The following is a 23116-nucleotide window of genomic DNA, read 5'->3' on the forward strand; positions in this document are numbered from 1 at the left end:
GAGTAAAGAAATAGTTATGAACTATTCTAAAATTACTTCATTTCATATGGAACCTTTGCAGAGATATTTTTAGTCAGTGAAAAATGTGTGTCAGGTTCCCCAGGCACAGAGGTCTCTAGTGATTTCTTGATTGTTGTATTTTAAGAAGATGATGGGAGTTGGTCTTAGTTGGCAGCTCTTTGCATCCGTCAGGGCTTGGTCGTTACTTCTAGGCAGATGGCTGACGTCTGTTTCCTGTGATTGAAACCACAAGAAGAAGTGGTGAGAGGCTGCTGTCAGATACTCACTATCAAGCAGGCAGCAGGCAGGGACTGTCCTCTGAACGAACAGTCATAACCTCAGAAGAGGGGACTGAGGAGACCCCGGAAGTCATCTGTCCCAGCCCCCTCTTAAAATGAGGACACTGAGACTGGGGGTGTCAAGTTACTCACAGTTATATAATTAAGTGAGCTAGGTTTTAGACTCCACTAACTAACTATTCAGTATTCTTTCTCATATAACATTGTTATCCTAAATTTTATAGTTGTGCCTTTTCATAGTGTTTCCCTGAGCAAAATAGTGTTAAAGAAGAGTAAACACCAGTGGACATTTTGAAAATGGGAAGTGGATGATGTTGCTTTGCTTTTAGATACTGGGCTTGTGCTAATAAAGATAATATGTGTGTGTGTATTTAAAGACATAAACATGTTGTCAAAATAGTTGTTAAAACCCCCCCAATTTCTATTTTTATTTTTCACATACTATTTAAATATTTTAGTCATTATCTCTATGCAAATTTTTACAGCATTATAATTATAGTTTATACATGTTTTCTGCTTTAAAAATAATGTCAGCATTTTCCAACCTTTTAACCTTTAAAAATTGTTTTTGTTTGGGATGGAGACGAACTTTTATTAAAGTAATGGAGGTTTTTCTAAGAAGCCATAGTTGCATATAAAAAGAGTAAAAAAAAGTCTCCTGCCTTTTTTTTTTTTTCTCAGAAGTTAAAGCTATTTTTAAATAGTCAAGAAGAAAAATACTTGGTACATGAAAGTCTATTAAGTGCTTTGGCATGAAATTCTTTGTCAGAGCGTAGTTCAGTACAGGTACAAATGCCAGAAGTAAAAGGACGGCCTTGTTTTCACATTTTCATTCTTAATTCGTGGTGATGGAAGAGTAATGAGATTTTATCACCATGCCCTGCCTCCCCCTACTCCTAAGATATTCTCAAAATAAAATAGTATTTTGATTTTGCACAGGGCAAAACATATTTACAGTGGTTTCACATGATTGAGTCTAGCTTTCCAGTAGTAGTGGTAGCATAATTTTTGAATTAGTTAAGCTATTAACAATGGGTATGGTTATTTCTGGGTATTCAGGAGTGATATGAGAGTAGAAAAGAGTTGTAAAACCATCATGTAGAAACAAAAGGAGTTTGGGAATGAGTGTTTATCTTTTTAATTTTTTTTAAACATTTGTTTTTTATTTTTATTGCAAAGTCAGATAGACAGAAAGATCTTCCACCAGATGATTTACTCCCCAAATGACCGCAACAGCTGGTGCTGCGCTGATCTGAAGCCAGGAGCCCAGATCCTCTTCCAGGTCTCCCACTCGGGTGCAGGGTCCCAAGGCTTTGGGTCGTCCTTAACTGCTTTCCCAGGCCACAAGCAGGGAGCTGGATGGGAAGTGGAGCTGCCGGGATTAGAACTGGCGCCCATATGGGATCCTGGCGCGTTCAAGGTGAGGACTAGCTGCTAGGCCACCGTGCTGGGCCCTCTCTCTCTTTTTAAAGATTTGTTTTTGTTTGAAAGGTGGAATTATAGAGAGGGAGAAAGAAAGAGGGCTATTTCATCCACTTGTTCATTCTCAAATGACCGCAACAGCTGGAGCTGGGCCAGTCTGAATCCAGGAGCTCTTCCAGATCTCCTGCATGGGATAAGGGCAAGTATTTGCTACTTGCACTATCTTCTGATTTTCCAGGTGCATTAGCACCAGGGAGCTGGATTAGAAATAGAGCAGCTGGTATTCAAATGGTTGCCCGTATGGGATGCCAGTGCTGTAGGCAGAAACTTTAACCTGCTATGCCGGAGTGCCAGCCTCTGGAAATGGATTTTGAAACAAGGTGCCCCCTGGTACCATGACAGAGGACAGAGGACATAACAAATTGATCAACTACCCCAGCCAAGCTTTGGCAGTGAATATCTGGGCAGATGGAGACTCTAAGGTGGACTGTGTCAGCCAGTGGATTCTGGAGAGATTTCATCGTGATTGGAGTGGCGAGATCAGCAGCAATTCAGAACTGTTGAACTATCAAAACCACTTGAGCAGGACCCTCAGAGCGAACCCCAAATCGGGGACCCTTGGATGGTTGGGAGGCTGGGTGTGGCTTCTCCCCTTATTTCCTCCCTCCCTCAGGATACAGGAAGGGAGAAAGAGAATGTGTAAACAACGTTCTCACTTTCCTCTAGCCCTAGACCCTTCCCACCCTAATCAACTATGTAAAAATCATCGAAAAATAAAATTAAACAAAAGAAAATAAAATCAAGGTGCCCATGTGGCAGGCCTTGTGATGCAGTGGTTTAAGCTGCCATTTAGGATGCTCTTATCCCATATAAGTCCCTGGGATTCAGTCTGCTTTCTATCCAGCTTCCTGCTAATATCTGCCCCGGGAAACAGCAGATGATGGCTAAAGAACTTGAGTCCTGCCACTTGCATTGGAGACCCAGATGGAGTTCTGTGACTGCTGGCTTTGGCCTGGCTCGGCACTGGCTGTTGGCCGACATACTAGCAGATGGAAGATCTCTGTGTCTGTCTCTCTTGTTCTGCCTTTCAAATAAATAAAAATAGATAAATACACATCGGCAAGTAGGACAAGGTGTCCTCCAACTTGGGGCCTTATGTAGAAGTAGTAGCAGCCACAGAAACTTCCTGTCTGCTAGGCCTTGGGTGTGTCACACATGTGCCCATTCTGGAGGAAGAGTAGATGTCTTGCTCGCATCACATCATGGGAGGAGAAGACAGTTGCCATGGTGATTGGGAAACAGCATTCCTGAGTCACTGATGGTTTCTCAATGAGTGGACAACACCCCTAGTTTAAAGGAGCAACTACTCAAACACTGAAGAGGGAGGCAGGACTAGTAGGAAAGTGAGAAAGAACAAGTACTAGTATTTGGAGCTCAAGAAATAAGTTGAAAATTTAGAAAAATGGTAAACATTATTTTCTGTAAATATAATGAAAAGTTTTATCAGCCTCTTGGGGTGTTTGAAAGGAAAGAATCTTCTTTACTGGTACCTTGCCAAATGACGGAATATGTGTGTGGGCTTTCACCTTCTTGCTAGCATCAGAAATGATGTATCTGCTGCACCTTGCAACACTTGATAAGAAACTAGCTTTACTGGACTCTGAGCACTTTGTTGGTAGCTGGTTTTCCTGATCCATGAGTGCTTCCTGGTGCAAAAGATGATGGCTCTCTGTGTTGATAGACTTGGAGGATGAATTTTGTGTCCTTAGCCTGGCTTCCACCTGCTCTACCGAGTGGGAAGAGTGAAACTGGAGTGGCCTTGCCATCTTGCCTCAGGCTACTAGCTGTCTAGGAAGCAGGCTAGCCAGGCCCAGGACTTTAAGTTGAGCCGTGCTATAGGTACAGAGTTGTCTTTTTCCTTGTCCCACAGGCCTTGGGCAATTATGAAAATGACATGTTTTAGACTGGTTAGAGAATTGAATCCTAGCATTGACAGCTTCCCCCTCATCTGGTTTTAACTGAGAAATGCATTTTTTTTTTTTTTTTTTAGGATTCATTTGAAAGGCAGAGAAAGATATCTTTATCCATTGGTTGACTCCTTAAATTCCTGTAACAGCAGGGGCTCAGCTGGACTGGATCCAGGAGCCAGGAACTCCATTTGGGTTTCCCATGTGAGTTGCAGGAACCCACACACTCCGGCCATTGTCCACTCCCTCCCAGGTGCATTAGCAGGAGGCTACTAGAAGACACTCTATTATGGGATGGGTACATCCCCAACACTGGCTTAATCAGATGCTTAACACCTGCCCCCCAAATTAAAATTTTTGAGAGATACTCCCAATGGCTTTACACAGTTGTGTGGGAAATTATTGCTTTGAATTTATAAACAATTATTTCAGAGTTAGGAGTAGATTATTAAAATAGGAAATAGATTATAGTTAGCTGTTATTGGACAGGGCATTGTGTTGCAGTTGGTTAATTGTTGCTTGTGGCACTGGTATGCCTGGCCAGTTTGAGTCTTGGCCACTCCACTTCTCATGTAGTTTACTGCTAGTGCATCTGGAAAACCAATGAAAAATGACCCAAGTGTTTAGGCCCCTTACCACCATGTGGGAGATGTAGATTGAGTTCTGGGCTCCTGGCTTTAGTCTAGACCAGCCCTGGAAGTTCTGGCCATTTGGGGAGTGAACCAGCAGATGGAAAATCTAAATAAATAAATAGATAAAGTAAATACATAAATAAAATAAAGTAAATAAATAAAGTAAATAATAAAATATATCTTTAAGAACAATTAATGCTATTCTTGTGGCTTGTCCTTGTATTTTATATTTTACTTGCTATTTGGGATCTTCCAGTGCTCCTTTGGCAGACTCAGGATAAAAGATACTAGAAGTATCAGGAAGGCAGGGCTAGATGGAGCGAACTCCTAATTAAAGTATTTTGGATTGTCTTCTAATATATTTCCTGGGGTGCTGGTATGTATTATCCTGAGTATATTTTTTTGTTGCCAACTCCCCTTCTCGAGGTATAATTGACACAAACGTTGTGTATATTTTTGGATGCACTGGATGTTTGGAGCTCTGTATACATCCTGACATTATGGGTTGATTTTTTTGGGGGGCTCCTGAGCCTGTGTGCAGCCCTGTGGCTGAGCCACTTGAGCTGTTCCTGTTCCTTTAGCGCTTTGTTCTCAGTAGTCCTGGGAGTCTGTTGTCTCCATTTCTGGGGACTGCTTTTTCCTATTCTTCAGTTCCTAGCCATTTTATGCCTGTCCTTTAGACTTCCTTTCCCTTGTTTTATAGTGATTGTTACAACTCAGTTGCAACCCTTTTTTAGAGTTCAGGTACCAATAATAGTGAAGTCTGCAGCTGGTTTGCTTTTCTATAAATGGCAGATGAGATGTTGCTTCATTTGCTGTCATCGTTGGACCAATCTTTGAAAATGGAAGGAAAAGTTGTTTTATGCGTTTGTGGTATCCATTATTTTTTCCTTTGCAGTTTAATTGCTTTTGTGTAAGCAGTGGGAATTGAGGAAGGGAGACTAGCCAGTTTCAGTGGTTTCATCATTCATTATTTAGCTTTTACAAGACATTTTGCAAAACAAAGTGCTTTATATCCATTTTAGTAATTATTTACACTAGTCCAATGAGACGATAGACTGAAACTGGTAGATGAGAAAGAAAAAGCTTGCCCTATCTTCCAATCATTTAGTGGAAATTGAGTTAATTTTTTTTTTTTTTTTTACTTTTTAAAATCACTATTATCATTTTATCATTCTGTTCCATAAGCCCTGGGATTTCCCTAATCCCCTCAAATTGGGTGAATTTTATGGCAAAGCTGGAGTAGAATTCAGTGCAATTATAGTCAAGTTCATATTAAAAACCTCTGTTGCCTCACTTTCTCGAGGAACTGTGATGGATTGCAGAAAGGAATCAGAGTTGGACTCCAGTCTGTGTGCTTATGAATAGCAGGCTTTTCGTGACCTTCCTAGATAGGTAGATCAGAATTTGTAAAGTAATTGTTGTTGGCTGAAATTGACAGTTTTCCACCATTTTTTTCCACAGAGGGTCTGTGTCTTACTGAAGGGATACTTTTTAAAAAAAGGATTTAGGGCCCGGCGTGGTGGCGCAAGTGGTTGGGTCCTCGCCTTGCACGCCCGGGATCCCATATGGGCGCCGGTTCTAATCCCGGCAGCCCCGCTTCCCTTCCAGCTCCCTGCCTGTGGCCCGGGAAAGCAGTCGAGGACGGCCCAAGGCTTTGGGAACCTGCACCCGCATGGGAGACCCGGAAGAGGCTCCTGGCTTCGGATCGGCATAGTATCGGCCCGTTGCGGCTCACTTGGGGAGTGAATCATCGGACGGAAGATCTTCCTCTCTGTATCTCCTCTCTGTATATCCGCCTTTCCAATAAAAAAAAATAATAAAAATAAATCTTTAAAAAAAGGATTTATTTTTATTGCAAAGGCAGACCTACAGAGAGAAGGAGAGACAGAAAAGTCTTCTAACTGCTGACTCACACCCCCAAATGGCCTCAATGGCCAGAGCTGAGCCAGTCCAGGTGCCAGGAGTATCCTCCCGGCCTCCTACATGGGTGCAAAACCCAAGGTTTTGGGCTGTCTTTCCCTGCCTTCCCAGGCCAATAGCAGAGAGCTGGATCTGAAGTGGAGTTGTTGGGGCTGCTACATCCCATATCAGAATGCCTGAGATCAAATGTTACCCCTGTTTCCATCAGCTTCCTGCTGATGCATTTGGGAGATAGCAGGTGATGGCTCGACTACTTGGGTTCCTGCCACTCACACGGGAGATGTAGATGAAGTTTCTCGTGGCTTCAGCCTGGCTTTTGAAGCATTGAGTGAGTAAGTCTGCGTGTCTGTGTCTTTCTTGCCTCCCTCTTTGCTCTACCATTACAATTAAATTTAAAAAGTTGTTTAGGGGCTGGTGTGCTATATCAGGTTAAGCTGCCACCTGCAGAGCTGGCTTCCCACATGGGTGCTTGTTGGAGTCAGCTTCACCTCTGATATAAGTTCCCTATAATGTGCCAAAGGCTCAAGCACTCCTGCACCCGCCTGGGAGAACCAATACAGCTCTGAGCTCCTAATTTTTTCTGGCCTAGGTCTGGTCATTGCAGTCATTTGGGGATCAAACCGGCAGATGGAAGATGGATCTCTGCTCACCGTATTCTCTCTGTTCCCAGTACTGTTGCATTTCAAATAAAATAAATCTTAAAAACTAAACAAACAGAAAACTTTTAACCTTATAAAAGGAGCTGCTACAAAATATTTTGGTCCTGACTTGGAGTGAATACATTAGTTCTTTTTGTGTGGTGGTTAGAACTAAGTGTGTGATTGTAGACAAAGGGTTACATTTTCCTTCGTGATGTATTAGATGAAATGTCAATTGGTCTTGGCTTTAAGAAATTATTTTTGAGAGGCAGAGTTGCAGAGAGGACACATACACGGGTGGGGGGAAGTGAGGGAGGGATGGACGGGCGGAGAGAGAGAGAGAGGGAAGGAGGGAGGGATAGGAGAGCTATTGAGATATTTTTCATTTGCTGGTTCATTCTCCAAATAGCTGCAGTGATCAGAGGTGAGCATATCAAAGCCATGTGCTAAGACTTCTTCCGTGTTTCCCACATGAGTGCAGATTCCCAAGGAGTTGGGCCATTCTCTCTGCTTTCCCAGGCCATAAGCAGCGAGCTGGATTAGAAGTCGGGCAGTTGGGACATGAGCTGGAGCCTGTGTGCGATGCCAGTGCCATGGGCGGAAACTTACTCATGGTACTTGCCCATGTGTGCTAATATTAGCACACATTTTTACAGAATGATCTTTTATTACACCATTTTATTTATGATCTTAGGTGGCTCCAAGAGTTGTATATTTGATTTAGTTTTGTTTTTAATAATTGGTAGGATAATAACAAGATAGAAAGAATTAAATTGATTTACTGAAAATGATACTTGCAGTATTTTGGAATGCTAGAAACAAAAATCAGGATTCATGGTCTTTTACCTTTAAAAGTTCTAGATTTTGGGCCCGGTGTGGTGGCCTAGCGGCTAAGGTCCTCACCTTGAACGCCCGGGATCCCATATGGGCGCTGATTCTAATCCCAGCAGCCCCTCTTCCCATCCAGCTCCCTGCCTGTGGCCTGGGAAAGCAGTTGAGGACGACCCAAAGCCTTGGAACCCTGCACCCACATGGGAGACCTGGAAGAGGTTCCTGGCTTCTGACTTCGGATCGGCACAGCACCGGCCATTGCAGTCACTTGGGAGTAAATCATTGGGTAGAAGATCTTCCTGTCTGTCTCTCCTCCTCTCTGTATATTTGACTTTGCAATAATAATAAAAGAGTTCTAGATTTTGCATTTCAACAATTTGATTAATGTGTTAGTGTTCTGTTGCTGTGTAACAACTTAGTGTGGAACAAAATACATTTATAAGCTTGCAGTTGCATTGATCAGAAGGCCAGCATCTACTGAGGTAAATCTCATCTGTGGACTCTGTTCCTTCCATTGTTGGCAGAATCCAGCTCCTTGTAGTGGCAGGACCAACATCCCTGGATCTTTTCTGTTAGTCAGGGACTGAGCTCAGCACTCAGAGGCAGCCTGCGGAGCCTTTGTCCCCCTCCATTTTCTTTTTTAAAGCGCAAGCTGCTTGTGTGTGTGTGTGTGTGTGTGTGTGTGTGTGTGTGTGTGTCTTTAAGAGGCTGAATGAGGGCTCCCACCTATTGGCTTATTCCTCAAATGCCTACAGTAGTCAAGGAATTGGTCTGGGCCAGGCTAAAGCAGGAGCGAGGAACGCAATCCAGGTCTCCCATGTGGGTGGCAGGATCCCGGGTAGATGAGCTCTCAACTCTGCCCGCGAATGACCATGTCAGTGAGAAGCTGGAGTCAGAAGGCATCCTAGTGATAATCACTGGCCACAACTACCTGCTGCTACCCCGACCCCCTCCATTTTCAAGCCAGGAATGGCTTACTGACTTCTTGATTTAAAGGACTCAGGTAGTTGGGTCAGGCTTACTCAGATCATCTTTCTTTCTTAAAAGTCAGCCGTGCGCATTAACAAAAACTAATCATGGAAGTAGTGATCTTTCATATTGATAGTCCTGACAGTTAATAGGGCGTGGGTACATTGGGCTAGGAATCCTAGGGGACGTCTTAGAACTCCTACCTGACAATTTCTCAACGAGAATTAGTCCCTGAACAAGGGGCAGTGCTGAGGTGAGAGTTGGGGTGCACTTGGGCGGTAGGTGAATTGCATTGTGATTGTGTAAGAGTTATGAGAAAACTGATTCCAAGAGCTCCTGGATCTTTTAGAGTCATCTCAGGGTGTGAGAGCCAAGTGCTGCACTGGTGGTATCCACTTAAATCAGGCACGCAGATGTGATTATAGCTGTCTGGCGTAAATTAGCCTGTACAGAGTCTTTAGAAAGCCCTGTGATAACAGGCTTGCAGTTGTCAGTTTATAGAGCCCGTGTGCTGAGCACACGGTGCATGCAGTTACTGTCCATGATTAACTGTACTTGTGAAGCGCATGGTTGGAGCTGGAAATGCTTTTTGCTATGTAATGTATGTACTCTGTTCAGAGTCATGTTTAAGCATATTCCCTCATTATGTCCCTGATAACCCCTTTGTCGCTAAGAACACTGCGTCATTGCCTTTGCGATTTGATCATGCTGTGCCACGAGACCCTAGACCATCCATAGTCATTTGCACATTTTGTGCTTTTTTTTTCCAATTAGAATGAAAAGTTGAAAGTTCAGAGAATCAAGTAGAGGTGAATCAGTTCCTAGGATGACTTTTCTTGAGTTCTGGAGTTTAAAAAATGTTCAGTTCTGTTACTAAGCAAACAAAAGTGTCTTCTGTTCAGGAGACTGCCAAATGTAGTCCCATTGGCTCAGTTTTTAAAGCTGAAATATTAATACATACGACACCATCACCACCACAACAGTCAGGTTACAGAAAGGGGGGCTTTAAATTCATTTTTGTTACTATAGTAACTGATCAAGGTGTGTTTTAAATTCATTTGGCCTCAAAGGGTATACTTTGGGGTTCTAGGGCTCTTTATTTGGTTTCTTATAAACAATGAAGTGTCTAGGAAGTTTCTTATTTCCTGTATTTGCTAACCAAAAGCTTTATCTTACCACACAGCACATTAGGATGTGGTAACTGAATCAGAAGCTGAGTTACTGTCTGGGAGGGGAGTGTGGGGACTGCTCTTCGTTTTCATGTGAATTGATGGTCAGTGAAGAGTGGTACCCAGCTGAGTGTATTTATTTTTGATGCTGTTACTTTTGATGCAGTGCATCTTTGAGCAGTTTGTTGATTTAAGATTTAGTAAAACTAACTTTTTTATAGAAGGTGATTATTTTCATAAGCGCAATTCATTACTTCTTAAACCAGCTAATGACCTTTAGATATCTCTCTGCTCATCTTATTAATTAAATGCGATCTTGTAGAAGAAATATTTTCCTATTCCTTTTTATGTTGTGAATTTATTATTTATATATAAATTCAAGTAACTGTTGAGTAACAAAAACTCTAGACATTTTTAATAGGATGATTTTTAAAAAATTTTTTGAGAGGATTTATTTATTTGAAAGGCAGAGTAACAGAGTGAGGGAGTGCGAGTGATCAATGAATTTTCTGTTTTCTGGTTTATTCTCCAAATGGCCAATGACATATTGCTGATGATCTCCCCAAATGCCAGTAATAGCCGGGTCTGGGCTGGGCCAGGTCAAAGCCAAGAGTCAGCAACTTCATCTTGGCTTCTCTGTCGATGGCAGGGGTCCAGGCACTTGGGTTATCTTAGCTGGTTTTCCAGATCTATTAGTAGGAAGCTGGATTGGAAGCAGAGCAGCTGGAACCAAAACTGAAAGTCATGTATGCAGTACCAGCTTTGAAGGCAGCAGCCTAACCTGCTATGGCACAGTATCAGTCCTAGGATTTTTTTTTTAATTTAAAAAATTATTTATTGATAGAGAGAGCTTTCATATCTCTTACTAAATACCAACAGTCCACAATAACTACGATTGGACAAGACCAAAGTCAGGAACCTGGCACTCCCATGATTAGTGGGGAAACTAAGTAAGTTGCTACTTGCTAGCTCCCAGGACATGCATGATCGAGAACCTGAAATAGGAAGGGGGAGCCAGGATTGAAACCCAGGCGCTCTGGGACTCACACCTGCTTCTGCACACTGTGGCTGTCAGGCTTCGACGGTGAGTAAAGCAGAGCCGTGTCTCTGAGGCGTAATCTAAGTAGGTCTGTATCTGAAGATGGGGAGCCCTTTCGGAGCACATCAGTGGGCAAGGGTATGAAACCTGGGAAATGTAAGCCTTTCCAGACTGAGCCTCTTGTCAGGCCGCAGCATGCACTAGGAATTGGATATCCAACAGGAATATGGTTGGGATACATCATATTTTTAATGTCTAAGCTCACCATGGCCAAATTCCATCTCTCCTGAATAAGTCAAAGCAGAAAAATGCTGTGAGGTGGAATGAGTGTTCTTGACAGTGCTGCTAGTGGAGTAAAGAAGGAAGGAAAGGAAAGAAACTCTGACCAGATGGTCCACTCAGGTATTGTCAGTTTCAGAAGCCAGAAAGAGCTAACTGTGGTGATGATAGTCCTGAAGGTAAAGCTTAGCTCGGGGGTCTCTGTACCTGGCACAGAGCAGTCATCTGAAATCTCCAGCCTGGGGAAGGAGTGGGAGTGAGGTGGTAGGATGGGAACATTGCTTGTAGTGTAGGGTTAAAGCCACTCCCTGCAATGCTGGCCTGTGGGCATCTGTTCATATCCCAACTGCTCCGCTTCCAGTCCAGTTCCCTGCTGGTGCTTTGGGGAGAAACAGAAGATGACCTATGTTTGGGCCCTTGCCACCAAGAGATTAAGAATTTATATCTCTTCCTCTGAATGTACCTTTGATTTTCATATCAATCTTTAAAAAAAAAAATCAGCCTGGAGAGTTCCCTCCCCTCTCTTGTGTCAGATCTCCTGCTTCTCATATTTCAAGCCTTGGACTTTCTCTGTGTTTTCTCCCATGTTTTGGTGGGGCCTATCCTTTGGCTCCTTCCCTGTGGTACATAGGGATCAATTTGTTTAAAGCTTTGAGGATGTTCTGACGTCATGCGTGATCTATATACTGTATTGGGTATGGAAGCAGAGGCAGTAAATAATTTTTCTTCAGATTTTTAAAACCTTATTGTCATTCAGCTATTGGTGTTGTTGCTAAGAAATCCAGAGCTACTGATTCCTTTGTGTGACCTGTTTTGTTCAGTGGGGTTTTGTGGGATTTTTTTTGTGTGTGTCTTGGTATTTTGAAATTTCTCCATAATATGCTTTTGTGTAGTCTATTTTTGTACTTTGTGCTGGAGATTTCTCCTGTAGTACTTGGAAATTTTCTTTAATTCCTTGTTAATTGTTCTGTTTTCTGGTATTACAATAGAATATTGGATCTCCCAATCTGGTCTTCTAATTTTCTTTTTTTTTTCCTTTCCTATCTCTTTCACTTTGCTGTACTTCTCATGGGAGTGGGGGGTGGGAGGCAGATTTTCCCCTGTTCTAATCTTCCAGTCCTTTTCACAAGTTTTAATTTCTCATATTTTCTACTTCTAAGGGTTCTGTTTTTTCCTTTGAATGTTTCTCTTTTGGATATTAAACGGTTTTTTAAAAGTTTTTTTTTTTTAATTTAAAATTTTATCATATACTTCTGTACAGTCTGAGATTCCCCTCCCCCAGCTCCCACCCCCTCGACTGATTTTTTCCCATAGTGTCACAGCAGTACATTCCTTCCTAAGGAGTTACAAACCCCTCGGTTCACCTGTTCATTTCCCCTCAGCTTGCTGCAACCACTCATCATTTTACTGACTCCATATTTTCCCTTTTCCAGAGTGTCTTGTGGTTGGAACCAAACACTGTGGCCTTTTCAGATTAGCTTCTTTTGCCTAGTCATGTGCAGCTTCGAATTGCCTGTGCATTTTGCATTTCCACCAGCAGTGACTGAAAGTTCTTGCTCTGTGTCCTCTTCAACATGTGGTGTCACAAGCACTTGCATGTTGGCTATTTTAATAGGTGTTTCCCTGATGGCATTTGTTGTGCACCATCTGTTCATATGCTTATTTGTACTGTGCGTATCTTCTTTCTTGAGGAATGTGGTAAGGTGTTTGACCCTTTTAAACATTTTGTAAAGTTTATTTGCATTGCAAGATGCAGAGACAGAGCTTGCATTTGCTGGTTGACTCTCCAAATATCAACAGTGGTTGGGACTGGGCCAAGAATCGAGAACGTAGTCTAAATTTCCCATGCGGATAGCAGGGTCCACTTATGGCAATAAAAATTATCTATTTCTTACTTACTTATTTTGAAAGGTAGGGAACTTATTTTGAAAGGTAGGGAGAGAGAGGGAAAAGACAGAGATTGCTCTTCCCTCTGTTCACAACAGCTAGGGCTGGAATGAGGAAGTAGCAACTCCATCTGGTTTTCCAATGTTGAGTGGCCAGAACACAGGCACATTAACAGGAAGGTGGGTTGGAAGGCGAGGTGGGATGTAACCCCAGGCATTTAGCACAGGATGTGGGTGGCCTAAGTGGCAGCTTAATTCTCTGTGTTGCAACACCTACTCCTATAGATTGTTTATCAAGTTGAAGGAGCTATACCAAGTTCAGATGCTACATTTTTACAAGAAATACTTTACCTTTGTTTAGATTTTAATACATTTGCAAATGTAGATTGACATACTTAAGTTGAAGCCTTACTTAGCTTAACATTAACAGATAACTTTTTTTTGTATTTACGTTTTGTTAAAATTTAATCTACAATTCTGTCACACTAGCTCCATTGGAGGGCTCACTAGTGACTGTGTCCAGTGGCTTGTGCAGGGCACTGTCGGAGCTCTGGGGTGATCAGTGCCTTAGGGAATTTTTGATTCTCCAGAGGAGACTCAAGGGGAAAGGCCAGGCCAGGTGGGGGGCCGGAGGGTGGTGTGGAATGTCTCAGAATACAGTGTGTGTAGGTTACTCCCTCCTCTTGTTGGAATAGGACCCTGCTCACAGCAGTGCCTGGCGGCTCTCCGTCTGGAAACCCTCTGTTCTTCCATTTTGTGAGAATAGCCTTCCAGTCTCCTGCCAGAGAGCGAGCAGGTATTTACCCAGCAGCAGTTTAAGTAGAAAATAAAAACCTTCAGTTAGATCTGCTGTCTTCTGTCTGGAAGTTCCTGTTATTCGTTATCTGTGAGCCAGGATCTGATGTTTTAAATATTTCATTTTTTTATACTTCCTTCTATAAGGGTTTAGTAGGGGACACAGTAGTAAGGATAAAAAATGAAATGTTTTCACAGCCCAGCTAGTAAAGTAAGGGTTTGGTTTGAAGGCAAAGAGAATGGTGAGAATGAAGCATTTAGAAGTAGGGAGGATGATTAAAGACTTTGTTTAAAATAATCTGTATGTTTGAGGCATAAGACATACTGTTCCAGTAGATGTCTTCTTGTACCTATTTTTAGGTTTTTTTTTTTTTACTTCTCATAATTTATGAGATATGATATAATTTTTAAAAAACTGATCAAAGCTGTTTTTCCATAAGAAAAACATATGTAATACTAAAGCAGTAAGCAGTAATCCCTCAATATGTTACAGCAATAGGTTTCATTTCAGTCATCAAGCTTGCTTCTTGGGGCTCTCCTGGGCTCTGAAGCAGAATTTTACCTGCACTGATTCATTTTGCTGGTTGTTGCTGCCCTCTGTTGGGATGCTGAAGAAGTGCAGCTTTTATCCTGCCTGGCTCACCTAATTAAATTGAGCACTAAAATAATGGATAATTATTAAAAAGCTATTTACTTGTTTGAAAGGCAGAGAAACAGTGAGAGTGAGAGACATAATTCCTATCCACTGGTTTACTTCCCAAATGCCCACGAGGCCCAGGTCAGAATCTTGGAGCTGGAAACTCAATCCTAGTCTCCTACATGGGTGGCAGGAGCCTGGTTATTTGAGTCACTGCTGCCTCCCTGGATTCATGTTAGTAGGAAACTGGAGTCAGGGGCCGGAGCTAGACCTCCAACCCGAGTGGTCCAGTGAGACGTGGGCATCCTAACAGTATTTTACCCAGCAGGCACCTGCCCACCCGTGGATAATTACTTTGAAGGATCAAATATCCTTCTGATGTTGTCTCCCAAAAGCACAGAAAAATGAATGCTTTCCTACTTATGGAAAGATGTGGTTGTTTTTCTGTCTCAAATCAAGAGTTAAGTAGGAACAAGGCAGAATCGGAGTAATTGCAAACATTTTGAGACTCTGATCTGTATCCCTGAGTTTTGCCCTCCAGCACAGTCCCTGATCCTGTGACGTCAGTGACTTCCCCACCTGTCTGGGTGTTTGGTTTCTTCACTGACACAGTGGAGAGAGATGGAATAGACTCAGGGCTTCTCCAGGGACTGGCATGCGGGGAAGCAGCCCCAGATTGTGGTGTTTGTTTATGAAGAGATTATAACAAAGTCCCAGGTTCTGCTCTTAAGGAACGTAGTCTGGAAGGGCTCGAGGAGGCCGAAATCAGAACAATAGTAATCCTCCATCAGTGCTGTGAGACGGCCGAGTGCCTGTTACTGTGGAAACAGAGAAAGAGGCTCCTTTGCGAGCTGGAGAGGCACTGCTTGCGGGGCCTGTTAGAGTTAGCCTTGAGTGCGCAGTCCAGGCTGCGGGAGGGACAGGGCAGTTAGATGATCAGTTTACGGATCTGCAGCCGCTTCTCCGTGGACCTGAAGTGGAGCGTTTGTGGAAAAGGTGCGCGAGTGTAGGAAATAAAGCCCACAGGAATTTGTATACCAGACTTAGATTTAAGTGAAGAGCAGTAGGGAGCTATTGATGTTTCTTGTTTTTAAAAGTTATTTTTATGAAAGGCAGAGTTAGAGGAGAGACAGAACTTCCATCCACTATTTCACTCTCCAAATCATGGCAATGGCTGAAGCTGGGCTGGTCTGAGTCCAGGAGTTTCTTTGGGTTTCCCATTGTAGGTGCAGCAGTCCAAGCAGTTGGGCCCTGCTCTGTTGCTTTCTCAGGCTATTAGGTGAGAACTGGACTAGAAGTGGAGCCATCTGGACAACGGGCACCCCTATGGGATGCTGGCACTGCAGGTGGAGGCTTGGTACGCATGTCACGGCACCTGCCTCTATTGACCAATTTTAAGTGGGGGGAGATAACATGGACTGCTTGGCTTTTTAGCAAGCTTATTCTTGGGCCCAGTGGTGTGGCCTAGTGGTTAAAATCCTTGCCTTGAATGCGCCGGGATCCCATATGGGTGCCTGTTTTGATCCCAGCAACTCCACTTCCCATCCAGCTCCCTGCTTGTGACCTGGGAAAGCAGTCGAGGATGGCCCAAAGCCTTGGGACCCTGCATCCACGTGGGAGACCTGGAAGAAGCTCCTGGCTCCTGGCTTCTGACTTCAGATCAGCACAGCACCGGCCGTTCCGGTCACTTGGGGAGTGAATCATCAGATGGAAGATCTTCCTCTCTCTCTCTCCTCTTTCTATATACCTGACTTTGTAATAAAAATAAATCTTTTTTAAAAAAGAAAGTTTATTCTTGGATATAGTATGGAAAATCTGTGTAATTTGAAATGAGCAGCACCAAAGGCAGGGAAATCAGGAGGTTATTGTGAAAAATCAAATCAGACTGTGGTGATATGAAGTTACTTGGATGGGTGGGAGAGAGATACATAGGCAGAAACCAGGAATAGCTGGATTCCCGTAACTTTAGCTGTAGCTGTGACTAGTTCAAATGCACTGATGCTTTAAACCTAGGGTGTGTTACCTGTAATTTATGTGATTATGTAGAGATCCTGCTATGTATACAGACAGGTAGGTTAATCACCTTATAATACTGTCATTGTTTGGTTGTAGTTTGCTTCTGTGGGATCGTTTTGAGTTTAAGGGACAAGGTTTTGAAAGCAATCCTCTAGGAAAAAATAAGTTCAATCCTACATATGGCAACAAACTGTGTATCCTCATCCCTTTTGTGTCCTACTTGTTTTCCAAGGGACTTAGGGTGGTGACAAGAAAGGAACTGTCACATTCATCTCCTTGAGTGATACGTCTCTGCCTTGGCGCCCAGGAAGCAGCACACACAGAAGAACTGCGAGTTCCTGAATGCTGAGCAGGGCTGGGCATCAGGGCAGTGGTCAGCACTCAGCCAGGAGGAGCGGGACCTCCTTTGCAGAAGGGAGGCAACGTTCATGGTTCGCCCACCGTGTGTGCTGCGTGTCCCTGTGTATGGTGTGGAGGACGTGAGCGTAGCGATGCAGATTTCTCCTATCTGTAAAAATTAGAAAAATAATTTTTCAGCAGGAATGGAACCACTTTTTAATTAGTTGGGGGAAGATTAATCAAGAAGCATTGATCGAATTGTTCCAAACATATACATGAAAGAGATAAGGTTTAAAATTAATTAGGACAAAGAAAAATTTGTACTGTTTTAGACTTGTAGGTTTTTTTTTTTTGTTTAAGATTTTATTTATTTTTGTTGGAAAGACAGACTTCTAGAGGAGGAGGAGAGAAAGATCTTCTCTCTGTTGATTCACTCCTCAAATGGCTGCAACAGCCAGAGCTAAGCCGATCTGATCCGAATCTAGGAGCCAGGATCCTCTTCCAGGTCTCCTGCGCGGATGCAGGGTCCCAAGGCTTGGACCATCCTCTACTGCTTTCCCAGACGACAAACAAGGAGCTGGATGGGAAGTGGAGCAGTCAGGACACAAACCAGCGCTCATGTGGGATCCCAGTGGCTGCAGGGGGAGGATTCTAGCTACTAGGCTACCATGCCAGACCCAGACCTGTAGATGTTTTTTACTTTGAAATAGAACATGTGTAGAGAGGAGAACATGGAACATACAGAATGATTTATAACCGAAGCTTCATGTCATCACCATCCATTAAACATCCTAGAAGCTTCTTTGTTTCGTCTCCAGTCACATTCCTTTTTTTTTTTTTTAAAGTAATACCAGTTTATCCCTTTATATCACCTTTATTGGTGATATAAAAAATTTGAAAGGCCTGAGTTACAGAGAGAGGTGGGGAGAGACAGATGCAGAGAAAAAGATCTTCCACTGATCCGTTCCTTAATTGGCTGCAGTAGCTAGAGTTGGAGTAGGTTGGACTGGACTGGGCCAGGCAGGCCAGACCCAAGCAAGTAGCCAGGAACTCCACATGTGTGTTCCCTGTGGACGGCGGGGACACAAGCACATGGGCCACTCTCCAGTGCTTTGCCAGCTGCATCGTGGGAGCTAGATGAGAAATAGAACAGCCAGGCCTCAACCAGTGCCCTTATGGGAAGCTAGTGTTGCAGCTGAAAGCTTAAACTGCTGCACCACAATGCTCGTCCCCACATTCTAGTCTTGATAGCTGTCTAGACTGTTGTGTTGATACAGTTTAGTGTTACACTCTGGTTACGTGGGTCCTGCTAAGTGTGTCCAGGTGCCAGCAGGACAGACCCATCGCAGCAGGTGTGTTGACTTGCAGTGTGCATGCGTGCTCTGCCACCTTCCCGAGTGGCTGTGCTGAGAGTGCCTGCTGCCCTTCTGCTAGACAGACCTGCCTGTGTTTGCCCATCTTGAGAGGTGCTGGCTCATTGTGCTGTCAATTTGCACTTCCTGTTTTACTCATGAGGTTGAGCACATTTTATGAGCATATCTGCCATCAAATATAGGATCTCTTCAAGTCTCTATCTTTTAAGAGTCATGTCCTAGTGTCCTCAAAACCCTAGCAGCCCCTTCCCTGAGAGACCGGACCGAGAATACTTCCGTAAAAATTTAGTATGTGAAATCAGATCCTTTCAGGTTGTTTTCTCCTCGTTTTCCACCAGCCTCTCTTTGCTGTTTGACATTTCACTTACCTCTTCTCTCTCTTTCCTTCCTTCCTTTTCCTGTTTCCTAGACTCTGAAGCGGCTCATGGCAGATGAGGTAAGGACATTTTGTTCGGCATGTGCATGTTTTATCTCATTTCCTATGCTATATAACATTTACCAGTTTATTTTTTATTATTTTTAACGATTATTTTTATTGGAAAGTCAGATATACAGAGAGGAGGAGAGACAGAAAGGAAGATCTTCCGTCTGATGATTCACTCCCCAAGCGGCCGCAATGGCTGGAGCTGAGCCAATCTGAAGCCAGGAGCCAGGAGCTTCTTCCAGATTTCCCACATGGGTGCAGGGTCCCAAGGCTTTGGGCCGTCCTCGACTGCTTTCCCAGGCCACAAGCAGGGAGCTGGATGGGAAGCAGGGCCACCGGGATTAGGACCAGCACCCATATGGGATCCTGGCGCGTGCAAGGCAAGGACTTTAACCACTATGCTATCACGCCGGGCCCAACTGGTTTATTTTTTATGTTCTGTACTATGTTGGTTAATGGGGTCTAATTGGAGTGAATCCCAAGGCTTTTTCCTATCTCTTGCCTCGGCATTTGGCCCTTTGCATGCATTCCTTTGGCATGTTCCTCAGCTTGCAAAGTTTGGCATGTCCTTTACATGGCTTGGAGTTTGGAAGTGGCTGCTCTCACTGCAAGCTCACAGTGCTTGTAGATACTACTCTTCTTTTCAGATGGGTGGAGCCAGCAAGCTGCAGCTTCTTGGTGGCTCTTGCTGAGCATCTGATCTGAGGCAGTGCTTCATTAGCTTTGCTTGGTAGGGACACAGCACACATTTCTGAATACATGGTGTTTATGCAAAGAGCATAACACAGGTGTTGTGAAGTAAGCAAAAGAAAGAGGAATGGCTCCTGGTTTTAAGGTATGTACTACCTGTTTGACTTACAGATATTAAAATCCGTGATCTTAGTCAGCTCCTTTGTGTGTGGTTATTATTTTTCTTTTAACATTTATTTATTTGGAGAGCAGAGTTACACAGAAGGAGAGGCAGGGGGAGAGGGAGAGTCAGGGTCTTCAATCTCATGGTTCACTCCGCAGTTGGCTGCAATAGCTGGGGTGGGCCAGAAGCCAGGAGCTTTTTGCAGGCTTCCCACGTGGATGCAGGGGGCCAAGTACCTGAGCCATCCTCTGTTGCTTTCCCAGAAGTGGAGCAGCTGGGACCTGAACTGGCGTCCATTGTGGTATGGTGGCACCACAGGACGTGGCTTAACGTGTCGTCTCACAGTGTCATCCCCGATCACTTGAAGAAAGGGATCCTCTGTAGGCTGGGGCACATTTATTTACTTTTATGTATTAATTTTTTAAAGAATTTTAAGTTTTATTTTTATTGGAAAGTCAGATCCACAGAGAGGAGGAAAGATAGAGGAAGATCCTCCGTCTGCTGATTCACTCCCCAAATGGCTGCAGCAGCCGGAACTGAACTGATCTGATCCAAAGCCAGGAACCCGCAGCCTTTTCTGGGTCTCCCATGAAGATGCGGGGTCTCAAGGCTCTGGGCGGTCTTGTACTGTCTTAGGCCGCAAGCAGGGAAGCTGGATGGGAAGCAAGGCCAACAGAATTAGAACTGGTTCCCATATGGGATCCCGGCGCATGCAAGGCAAGGATTCTAGGCTACCACTCCAGGCCCTACTTTTATTTATTTATTTAATTTTTCTTAAAAAAGTTACAGAGGGAGAGTCAGACAGATCTTCCATCTGTTGATTCATTCCACAAATGGCCTCAATGGCCAGGAGCCACATGGGTGCAGAATCTCAAGGACTTGGGCCATCCTCCATGGGTTTCCTAGGCCATTGTCAGGGAGCTAGATCAGAAGTGGAGCAGGACTCAGACTAGCATCCATTTGGGATACAGACGCTGCAGATGGAGGAGTAGCATGATAGGCCACTGTGCTGGCACCGGCACATGTTTCTTTTTGTGTAGAAAGCAGGAAACAAAGGGAGTCTTACTGAGGTAGCTTTGACCGTGAGATGTTTTTAGTTCTCTGCTGCTGAGAGGGCTGAGGAATGGCGGGGATGATCAGAATTTAGCTCCCTCCTTTGAGAGAGGTTCTGGCTGCTTCTCATTGGGTGTCGGTGAGGATGCAGACTCTCTCTGTTAAGTTAACTGTGGGGAAGGCAAGTGCATCTTTTCATGTTGGGGAAGCCTGAGCTCATAAGGCAGAGGAACCACGGGTGTGGGAGGGGTGAAAGAGCTTGAAAAGCTTGTTGTGTAAATGAAAATGCAGCACTAATACATTTTTCTTTTTCTCAGCTGGAGAGATTTACTAGCATAAGAAAGAAGGAAAAGGATAAGTCCAATTCTGCTCATAGAAATTCTTACGTGCCATACGGAGATGATCCCACAGCACTGCCATTGCCTGATCAGTCGGATGAGCAGATTCTAGTTCTCTTTGAACAGATGCTGGTAAGTTTTCCACTTCCAAATGTTGCTTGTTCTTAAAAATGCTCTTATGAGCTTGGAGGGGACTCTTTTTTATATACATTCCCTCTTTGCTAACCCTTTATTACAGAGAATTCCAAGTTTAATGTGAAAATTTTTAAAAAGATTATTTTTTTATTGGAAAGGCATATTTACAGAGAGAAGGAGAGACAAAGATCTTTATCCGCTGGTTCACTCCCCAAGTGGCCACAATGGCCGGAGCTGAACTGATCTGATGCCAGGAGCCTGGAGCCTCTTCCAGGTCTCCCACATGGGTGCAGGTTCCCAAGGCTTTGGACGTCCTCGACTGCTTTCCCAGGCCACAAGCAAGGGAGCTGGATGGGAAGTGGAGCTGCCGGGGCACAAACTGGCACCCGTATGGGATCCTGGCACATGCAAGGAGAGGAGCCCAGAATGTAGAGTTTTAAAAATTATTCTTGGTTACTGGAGGGACTGAGTGTATATGAACCAGTCTATAAGATTGACATCTGTGAGTAAACTTGGAAATACCTGATTACTAGCAGCCTTTTAAATGTCCTCCTGCCCAGCAATACTTTAGCGACAAAGGCCTAGGGTGGGTGGTTCGGTTCGTAGCACGTAGACTGCCGCCTTTGGGCTAAGCCAGGGTGGATGAAGTGTTGGAAGCATTCAGCGTGAACTGTGCATAAAGAAGAACCGGGATGGAAAGACACTTGCTCCTAACCCTCTATGTAGTGTGACTCTGGAGAGGGAATGGTTATGCTGTGGTCCTGGCAGACTTCTGAGCATAGTGTCTGAGGCCAACGGGCATGAAGTATGCATGGTGGAAGTTTTAATACCTGTAATTTTTTTTTTTAAATAAAATCTGTGTGTTCCATGGACTCAAACTCACGTAGAGGTTGGTGGTATGCCTGACTTAGAGGCTTAAAATCTTTCACACAGGGCCTAATCGGAGTAATCCGTCAGTCAGTACTACTGTTATTATTTTTCAGTCTCTTGGTTTAAATTTATTTTTCTTTATTTGAAAGGCAGAAAGATGGCTCTCCCACCTGCTGGTTTCCCCCTCAGATAGCCTCCACGGCCTGAGCTGAGCCAGCTGGAGGCAGGAGCCCAGAACTTCATCCAAGCTACTCACTTCCGTAGCACAGATCCACCTACTGTTGACTGTAGCACCTCAGGTGTGCATTAAGTGGGAAGCTAGATCAGAAGTGAAGGGGGATTAGGGTTCGTATCAGGCCTCTCAGTATGGAATGTGGGTCTTCCAAGCTGCTGTGCCACACACCTAGCCCTTAGTCTGCCTTTTAGTTGTAGAAGTGTATTAAGAGTGTAAAGAGTATAGTCTGGGGCTGGCATTGTGGTATAGTGGACAAAGCCACCATCTGTAGCACTGGCATTCCACATGGGTGCCTGATTAAGTCCTAGCTGCTCCACTTATCCCAGTCCAGTTTCCTACTAACGTGCGTGGAACACAGCTGAGGGTGACCCAAGTTCTTCAGCCCCTGCACCTGTGTGGGAGACCTGGAAGAAGCTTTGGCACCTTGGCTTCCATCCTGGCTGTTGTGGCCGTTTGTGAAGTAAGCCAGCAAATAGAAGATCTCTCTCGGTGCTTCTCTTTCTATAACTCTGCCTTTCAAACAAGCAGAATAAATTTTTTAAAAGAAAGGGTACAGTTTATAAAGACACAGTTGGATGGCTTTTGGGCCACACAGGTCACGTTAAGTCAGTAGGGTAACCAGAAGATCATGGCAACAGAAGGGACAGTGGTAAGCTAAAAAGGGACTTGTGACATTTTTCTTAGCAAGGCCAGTCCCAACTCAGTTCTGGTAGGTGATAGCCTTTCACTGGGGATGCTAGCCTGTGTGCAAGTGTCACAGAGCCACACACTTTCTGGATTTTTTGTTTGTTTGTTTTTGAGAGAAATCAGAAAATGTAATTTAATTTTTAGAAAACATTCATTCTTGAATAACATTACATATCATAGGATTCATATTTCCTAAGTTAGATCTTTAGAAAAAAACCAGTTTGTTGAAATTACAATTCAAATTGGGTCCATTATACTGATCATATTTTCTTTTTCTTTTCTCTTTTTAAAAAAGATTTATTATTTG

The 23116-nt window shown here is 43.8% G+C and overlaps 1 protein-coding gene across 4 annotated transcripts in view; it reads left to right on the forward strand.

Moving 5' to 3' along the window:
* The window catches only part of DIAPH1 (diaphanous related formin 1), a 117037-nt gene that overhangs the window by 16151 nt on the left and 77770 nt on the right, over positions 1-23116 (forward strand). For 2 of the 4 annotated variants that reach the window (XM_040995575.1, XM_040996317.1), the window contains exons 2-3: positions 18624-18650; positions 20862-21014. In XM_040995575.1, coding sequence (XP_040851509.1) covers positions 18624-18650; positions 20862-21014 — 180 coding nt within the window. The remainder of the gene's footprint in view (positions 1-18623; positions 18651-20861; positions 21015-23116) is intronic. The other 2 variants (XM_040997015.1, XM_040997802.1) reach the window with 1 other exon arrangement.

Source organism: Ochotona curzoniae, unplaced genomic scaffold (genome assembly GCF_017591425.1).
Source record: "Ochotona curzoniae isolate NIBS_2020 unplaced genomic scaffold, NIBS_Ocur_1.0 contig_1, whole genome shotgun sequence".
Taxonomy (NCBI): Eukaryota; Metazoa; Chordata; class Mammalia; order Lagomorpha; family Ochotonidae; genus Ochotona; species Ochotona curzoniae.